Source organism: Sinocyclocheilus rhinocerous, unplaced genomic scaffold, assembly GCF_001515625.1.
Source record: "Sinocyclocheilus rhinocerous isolate Xijiao unplaced genomic scaffold, SAMN03320098_v1.1 scaffold402, whole genome shotgun sequence".
In the NCBI taxonomy this organism is placed as follows: Eukaryota; Metazoa; Chordata; class Actinopteri; order Cypriniformes; family Cyprinidae; genus Sinocyclocheilus; species Sinocyclocheilus rhinocerous.
Genome location: NW_015626336.1, coordinates 1,121,158 through 1,130,429, shown reverse-complemented (window position 1 = coordinate 1,130,429; position 9,272 = coordinate 1,121,158). Strand labels below are relative to the sequence as shown.

At 35.8% G+C, this 9,272-nt stretch overlaps 1 protein-coding gene across 1 annotated transcript in view; it reads left to right on the top strand.

The window, feature by feature from the left end:
- The window catches only part of LOC107711294 (paired box protein Pax-2a-like), a 37,012-nt gene extending 28,244 nt beyond the window's left edge, over window positions 1-8,768 (top strand). Inside the window, exons 7-10 of the mRNA XM_016516268.1 lie at window positions 786-900; window positions 5,798-5,899; window positions 7,578-7,664; window positions 8,501-8,768. Coding sequence (XP_016371754.1) covers window positions 786-900; window positions 5,798-5,899; window positions 7,578-7,664; window positions 8,501-8,574 — 378 coding nt within the window. The 3' untranslated portion in view covers window positions 8,575-8,768. The remainder of the gene's footprint in view (window positions 1-785; window positions 901-5,797; window positions 5,900-7,577; window positions 7,665-8,500) is intronic.
- Window positions 8,769-9,272: the final 504 nt, after the last annotated feature.

The following is a 9,272-nucleotide window of genomic DNA, read 5'->3' as shown; positions in this document are numbered from 1 at the left end:
ATTATTATTATTATTATTATTATTATTATTATTATTATTATTATTATTATTATTATTATTATTATTATTATTATTATTATTATTATTATTATTATTATTATTATTATTATTATTATTATTATTATTATTATTATTATATATTTACATCATGAAATAAGCTTTCCATTGATGTATGGTTTGTTAGGATAGGACAATATTTGGCCGAGAAATAGAAATCCGAGAAATCTGGAATCTGAGGGTGCAAAAAAATCTAAATATTGAGAAAATCGCCTTTAAAATTGTCCAAATGAAGTTCTTAGCAATGCATATTACTAATCAAAAATTAAGTTTTGATATATTTACGGTAAGAAATTTACAAAATATCTTCATGGAACATGATCTTTACTTAATATCCTAATGATTTTTGGCATAAAAGAAAAATCAATAATTTTGACCCATACAATGTTTTTTTTGGCTATTGCTAAAAAATATACCCAAGCGACTTAAGACTGGTTTTGTGCTCCAGGGTCACATATATTTGTATATGGTCAGGAAATGAACAATTGACTTAAAGTATGAGAAAATAGTAATAGTAATAAAATATGTAGATAAATAAAAAAACTAAAATTAAAAATGCAAGAAAGAAGAACATTGTGGGGGGGGAGGAGGCATGAGGCATAAAATAAGTGAGTGTTAGTTTGATTTGAAAGAGGAAAGGACAATAAATGACAGAGGAACTGAAGTCTGTCTGGTACATAGAGTGTTGAGCGATGCTGATGTGATCTTGATGTTGCTCTGGTCTGCAGGCGAGTGAATACAGCCTCCCTGCATTAAACGCAGGCCTGGATGAAGTCAAACCCAGTTTATCCTCCGGCACGACCTCTGACCTGGGCGTCAGCGTGTCACAGAGCTACCCTCTAGGTAAGATCACATGATCAGTCCCATTCATGACCATTCACCCCCTCACATTCAGCTCTAATAGCTAATTAGTTATGAACAAATTCTCACACTGTGGCCTTGTGCAGTTATAATAATCAAGCGTAGTGTCAGTTCTGTCAGGTCACATTAGTCAAGCTCGCATCAGCTGACTCTCAGCTGATCCATGTCTACCCATAGGGATGAGACACCTATCACAGCACCATATATAAGGGCCTTCAGTATTATCACCAGCGTTCGCATTGCTCAATAGCTAATTACCCTCCTCCATCCCCAGCTCCTCCTCTCGTCAGTCAGGATTCGATCTTCTGAATCAGATTAATTTCTAAAATGTTACATTAATGAACTTTTATGATATCTGCAATACATTTATGTTGGTTCTGTTCCATTTACCCTGGGGGGTTATCGCTGCTCTCCCTTCTCTCATACATGCTAGGCTGCATGGATGTGCAGTAGGGCTGTGTATCACCAGCAAAGTCACGATACGATACGTATCACGATACAGAGGCCACGATACGATGAGTATCACGATACAGGACTGCACTGAATTTCACCTCAGCAGAATTTAGAAAAACAGCTGGCGTGGCAGAGCGTCCGGCGCCAGGCCCTCACTCGATGAATCCTTGAGAACCGGTAGAGGGCTGGGTTCCATATGTAGAGACCTAAATGGATCCCAAATGTGTAAAGTCCACGGTATAGCCTCAGAGCCCGTGTTTCCCCGGCCGACTGCCATTTCCAAGAGGGTTACAAATGGATGTCATATGTGTAACTGCTTCCGAAACTTCCTTCGGGCTTCCGCAACGTTCCTGTTCCAAGTGGAACGGGTACGTTTTCCCAGTGTTATCCAATCTCACTGAGTGGGTAGTGCTATGACAACAGTGACTGGTGTTCTTGTTGTGGGCAGCTGGATGCAATTATCGCATGCCAATGAGCATTGGCTCGTTTAGTTTACACTCAAAGTGGATTGGTCTCTCTAAGCGAGATCCCAATTAGTCGGTCACGACGTGACGTCTCCGTTCCCTCCTTCAGGGAACGGGGGTTACATACTTAACCGAGATGTTTTATCTACATGCATGAATTAGATCTGCAGTTTTAAAACTCTCATGTGTAGTGATATTGGTCTTATAACGAACGTAATGAAACCAGCTTCAGACTAACGAGCTGTTGCACAGAGGACGTTGGATCCTTAACTGCTCTATCACAGCGCTGAGCTTCAAAATGATATCAAATATTAACATTTACATAAACAAATTCATCATTTGCTCATGGCAGACAGGGAACGTGGGGTATTTGTTTCTCTGTCTCTCTCTCTCGCTCGATCGCTCTTGTTAATAATAAATGATGGGATGGTTAATTAAAACGTAGTGTGCTTGTTTTGCCATTTATTAATGTGAAATGTGTGAAGTTTACTGACAGTTTTACGATCGTCTTCAGGTCAAAGATAAATATACACTGCTTTTATTAAAATTCACATAATTACGCTAAAGCCATTACAGCCATCGCTGTGTGTGTTTGGCTGATGACAGAGAGAGAGAGAGAGAGAAAGAGAGAGAGAGAGAATGTGGGTTTGTAGTTGGCAGACTCATTATCTGTTCATGGTAGTTTCACGTCACAATCAGATTTGTGTATTGTTTATATTAATCAGGTATGAATGTAATAATCAGGTTAATGTGCCATCATTTACTCACCTTCATGAGCCCCAAACTCAGTCCACTTTCTTTCTTTTGTGGAACACAAAAGGAGATGTTATGAAGAATATATATGAAAATGAATGCTGTCAAGTAAAAATAAATAAAGACAAAACCACCTTTAAAATAGTCCATATGACATACAATGCATAAGTTTTGTATTTGGTATTCCAGTTTAAACATGCATGATAAACTTACCAAATAGAAATTCAGAATTAAAACAAAAATATTTAAATGATTTCCATTGGTTAGGCTGAGATCCAGTGTTTAGATGAATGGTTTCCTTAACGGAAAAGAAACACAGATTACACTCACCCTCCATGTTTTCCAACCCCAATTAAAATGCCCACAGTTATTGATCTTGTTGATTTTATGCAAGGGAATTTGCATAATCTATTAAAAATGAATGATTCATGAAGCAGCCGGTGCCAGACGAGATGAGGGTTTTTGGTGAACTGTGAATACCTCACAGATACACATCTTTTATGTTCGCAGCTTGTCCTATAAAAAAATGCACTTCCTGCAAAAACAAATAAAAAAATAAAAATGTATATATATAAAACAAAATAAAATAACCTGCTACAAAATCTATGCTTTGATAAAAAATATAATTGTTTATCTTTATATAAAACCCTTACTGCCTGCAAAAAATGTAGATAAATTATACAAATATGTAATATTATATAAAAATAATTATATATTTATAGGATTTGTAATTATTAAATTTATAGTAAAAATTATATTGTAAAATTTAGTAAAATATTTAGTAAAAATATATAATTATTGTCCACTTAAACAGCTTTAACACTGGTCTACTGCTTCTGCTGAACTTTTTCCAGTTATAATGAAAATGCTACAGGGAAATGCAATGAATTTGTCACCTTAAAAGAAGCAGTAGTTTCTTTCTCTTTCTCTCTCTCTTCCTGACAAACTGGCTATCCGTGTCCGCACCTGAGGGCACCACGCTCCTAGTCACACAAATTAATGCTTATTCCATCTTCACAAAAAGCAAACTAACCTTTGAGCACACATTTGATAACAAACGACTTTCACCGTGCATCCAGGGAATTAGGGCAATTTGGCTCTCCAAACATCCTTTGCTTAGTTGTAATTAATTAGGGTGCCGTGTTTTTTGGCTGGTGATAAATTGCTGCATCCTGAATGTAGAAAATAGAGGTCAAACGTTTCCCATAGCCTTGTTGTTGGAACATTAAGGTGTCCCTGTCATGGCAAATTTAATACAGCGATGTTGAACCAAGTGTTCGCACTCAAACCTTTCGACTTTTTCAGATAATTCTAAGGTCACCCTGATTTTTAGCAAAGAGGTTTAGAAAATTCAATAGGCGTTACGTGTTTGTTGCCTGTAGACAGATTACTGAATCTAGCCATGCCATTTCTCAGTATTTCGTAAGTCAGAAACATACTCAAGTATTCAATCAAGTGCACTCGAAAGAGAAAATGAACTGTAGGAGAAGATATTTCACATTCATTTGTGGTTAATTAATTTGAATGTTACATTAAAAATGGACACTAACAAGCTGTCCATTTCAAATTTCTGAATTTGCTGAAAATTTAACACTACATCACCAATGGATGCTCTGCAGTGAATGGGTGCCGTCAGAATGAGAGTCCAAACAGCTGATAAAAACATCACAACAATCCACAAGTAATCCACACCACTCCAGTCCATCAGTTAACATATTGAGAAGACAAAAGCTGAAACAGATCCATTATTAAGATGTTTTTAACTTCAAGCAGTTGCTTCTAAAATCCACAATCCATAGTATTGATTTCTCCAGTGAAAAGTTGTCTGGTCTGAATCAGGAGAGAAATCTGCACAGATCAAACGCCGTTTACAAGCCAAAACAGCTCTAAAGAAATATGTGAATGGATTTTGATGTGAGAGACAACAGCAGATGGACTTTTTCTCTGAAGGAAGCGTTATTATGGATTATTGACTCATATTTTAGCTGAAGCAACGGTTTGAAGTAAAAAACATCTTAATGATGAATTTGTTTCTTACAAGTACACAGCTTTTGGCTTCTCGAGATGTTAACCGATGGACTGGAGTGGTGTGGATTACTTGTGGATTATTGTGATGTTTTTATCAGCTGTTTGGACTCTCATTTTGACGGCACCCATTCACTGCAGAGCATCCATTGGTGAGCAAGAGACATAATGCTACATTTCTCCAAATTTAATGAAGAAACAAACTCATCTACATCTTGGATGGCTTGATGGCTTTTCTTTGGTGAACTATTCCCTTAATGGTTTGTAATATTTGGTTTAAATAAACAAATTAAAAAGTATGATGCTTTTGTCAGATTTTTGTCTTGTTCAAGTGTATTTTTAGCTGCTGTTTAGCCTTTGCACTGCGCTGCTTGTTTTTTTGTTTTTTTTCTGCTCATTGGCAAACCGTCCTGGTCCACACAGGATTACACTCGCTGAGCTATGATGGACACTGTCCTGCTCATTAGAATTGAACCGGTGGCCAAGTTTCCCCCAGCGTCCCCAGTAAACCATCCACATCTCCCCCAGCCCCCCTTTCCTGAACAAAAACATTAGTCTGTGAGGGGTGTCAGGCTTCAGCGCTTGGCTGGGTCGAGGCTTCACGGCGTTGGGTAGGACAGCCAAGCGTCAGCCCCAATTATTGCTCTGAATGTGGAGCTTCTTAGTGCTAAGAAAGAAGAGACATTGACTGTTTGGCGGAGGCCGGTATGGGCCGGTCGGTTTGACCCTGCTTACATCTGTTCTCTGTTCTGACCCCAAAAGGACAAGAATAAATCCTTTGATACACAGTGGTTCTGCAAATGTAGCTGCTGTGTTTCTGTCTCAAAAACAGATTCTGTATTATTTAAATGATTGAAATCATTATTTCAACAACAGCACTCTTAAAAATAAAGGAACCAGAATGAGTTTGTTTTGCATTGATGCCATAGAAGAACTATTTTAGGTTCCACCTTTCAGTGAACAGTTCTTAAAAGAACAATTATTTGTTTCTTACATTTTAATAATATAAAGACCCTTTTTCCATTATAAAGGACCATTTGTTCAATGGAACGGTTCCATGGATGTTCTCTCTATTTGTAAGAGTGAAGTTCAAAATTAATTTGCAATCTATTGAGAATCAGCTGAATGAATTATTGTTTATGGATGGAACAGAAAGTGAGTGTTGGTGTGATTTATGTGTGCAGGTCGGGATATGGCCAACACAACCTTACCTGGATATCCACCTCACGTCCCTCCCACCGGGCAGGGCAGCTACCCAACATCCACACTGGCTGGAATGGTTCCTGGTGAGTATCTCGAGACAGAAAACGGTGCTTGCAATTTCAATGACATTTAAAATGACAGTTTTTTAAAGTACTACAGCTGCTCAAGACATTATTTTCCACCAAAATAAAATAATTTTATTTTAAAGGCACAGTATAAAAACAATGCACTGGAGTTTATATTTATCATCAAAAAAAAGTTAGTCATTAAGATTTTTTTTTTATAAATACCTAAAAAAAAAAAAGTCATTTTTCCAAACATTTTCCTATCTGCCATTTATCTTACAAAAATAGAGAACCCACCCCCAACTGATACTATTTCATTTATTCTCTTAGTAATTAATACGTTTATTCAGCAAGGACACATTAAATTGATCAAATGTGACAGTAAAGACATTTATAATGTTACAAAAGATTTCTATTTTGCTCTTTTGAACTTTCTATTCATCAAAGAATCCTGTAAAAAAAAAAAGAATCACAGTATCCACACAAAAATGTAAGCACGTTTCTTGATGTTTCTTGAGCAGCAAATCAGCATGTTAGAATAATTTCTGTATTGAATATTGATGCTGAAAATTCAGCTTTGATAAATTACATTTTAACATATATTCAAATAGAAAACACTTTTTTATAATTGTAATAATATTTCACAATATTAAAATTTTTTACTGTGTTTTTGATTAAATAAATGCAGCCTTGGTGGGCAGAAAAGGTGCCTTTCAAAAATGTTTAAAAATCTTACAAATGCCAAACTTTTTAATAGTGTAGCTGTCTAAGCACATTAAACTGGAATACAATACAAAGTATTTTAACATTAAGAAATGACACATTCACAATCAAATAAAAATTATTTCATAATTTCCTCGCCTTCCACTTGTTTTAAATCTGTATGAGTTTCTTTCTTCTGCCGAACACAAAGGAAGATATTCTGAAGAATGTTGGTAATCAAACAGTTGCTGGTAGCCGTTGACTACAATAGTATTTTTCCGTACTATAGAAGTCAATGGCTAACTTCTCTAAACCGATGAAAGCTTAAATAATAAAATATTAGACTGGCTTACATTTATGAAGTGACCAGACACTGATACCAATCTGACTCAATAAAAGAAGTCTCGTAGTGTTTACAGCAGCCTGCAGACATTCACAGAAGCAGCATTTCACCGGTGTGTGAATGCAGGAAGCCTTTAACTATAGACCATCAAACCGCAATTGACAAAAAATTAACTGGTCTAACAGATTTCCAGACGAAAGGCATTTTGTGATCACTGAGCTCAAACTAATTCGTAAAATGTAGTTCGATCTTGCATTATTTTTAGCCGCTCCAGGTAATAAGAGCAGCAGAAGCAGACTCTCTGCAGACGTGCTGCTTCACAGAGAGATTTACTGACAGCCCTCAATGCGGCCGGCGCATATAAAAACACCTCTTTATTATCCCATAAAAGAGAAACAGCGTTGGACCAACATTGTTCAGCACGACGCTCTGACTTTCTTCCTGCACAATCAAATTACACAATAGAGAAAGAAACTTTGGAGAAGGAAGCAGCACAGTAGTGCAGTCAGTCAGCAGGACACAGTGGGTTTTAGAAATCAGACATTACAAATCTCTGTTTTGACATTTTTCAAAAAAGTTTTCATTTTCAGCAACTGTGATGTCAAATGGATGGTGCATTATTTTAACATGCATGTCTGTGTCCCATTTCAGGGAGCGAATTTTCAGGGAATCCCTACAGCCATCCACAGTACACAACCTACAATGAAGCCTGGAGATTCAGCAACCCAGCAATACTGAGTGAGTGTCTGCCTCTTACAGAAATGTACCATAGTTTCTGTCAAAATATTATATTTGTTACAAACAATAAATAAATAAAATGAAAAAGCAATAAATATTTTTTACATACATTTAATTTTAAAATATTACTTTAATATATATAATTTTAAAATTAAATAAATAAATACATACAATTCAAAATGCAAACAAACAAATAAATAAATAATAGAAAGCGGTAAATTGTAGTCACTGTAACTGGTTAACGGTCTGTTGAGAGCCAGAAATTAATGAACAGTCCCTTAAGATTTAAAAGAAATTAATGCTAGATAATAAATCATTAGCAGTCCCATTTACAGATTTTTCTGATTTTAGCCAAAACAATAGAATCTGCTACAGCTTTTCTCATTTGTGACTTTTTCTAGTGTTATGCATTGAATCTTTACCAATAATAATCATTATGTAATTAATGTAAATGCAGTAACAGTGAACGTTTTAGTGCACAAGCTAAATGTTGTAAGCATCCAAATATTAACTGAAATGACATGACATATATTTGTGTTTTCTGTAAACAACATGATAAAACTATTGAAATTGTGTTCAAATATTCTCCCAGTCATTTGCATAATCAGTTCAACTTAAATGGTTTGTAATGCATCTTGGGTGAAGTTTATTACATGTAAAAATTTAAAAAATTGGTATCATTGTAATCGGTGGAATTTGCATTAATTATTGTGAAAGCAAAATAACAATATCATATAATAATATGATACTTAAAACAAATATGCATTTAATATATTAATATGCAGCCATTGTCGTGGTATATTGAAATGGTACATTCCTTTCTTATTAACTTTCAGGTTCCCATTATTATTATAGTGCATCCCGAGGCTCCGCCCCCCCAACTGCTGCCACTGCCTATGACCGCCACTAGTTACCACGGAAACCAAATTAGGCCGCACGCCCATGGACTCGGACTTCATATTCTGCCAGTGTGAGCAGTGCAGCTGATTGGACATCATGCGGTCACATGATGAAGAACAGGCCAATCAGGAACAAAAACATCTCAATGACAATTCAGCCATTCTCAAGAGTCCCAACGGGCTCGACGATATGGAAGCCCGTTTATAATACTATAAACTCGCAATTCTGACATTTTTCTCGGAATTGCGAATTCATATCTTGCAATTCTGACTTTATAACACACAATTGTGAGTTATAAAGGCAAAATTGAGAGTTATAAAGTCAGAATTGCGAGATATAAACTCGCAATTGCGAGTTATAAAGTCAAAATCGCGAGTTATAAAGTCGGAATTACGAGATATAAAATCGCAATACTGACTTTCTTTTTTTCTCAGAATTGCGAGTTATAAAGTCAAAATCGCGAGTTATAAAGTCGGAATTGCGAGATATAAAATCGCAATACTGACTTTCTTTTTTTCTCAGAATTGCGAGTTATAAAGTCAAAATCGCGAGTTATAAAGTCGGAATTGCGAGATATAAAATCGCAATACTGACTTTCTTTTTTTCTCAGAATTGCGAGTTATAAAGTCAAAATCGCGAGTTATAAAGTCGGAATTGCGAGATATAAAATCGCAATACTGACTTTCTTTTTTTCTCAGAATTGCGAGT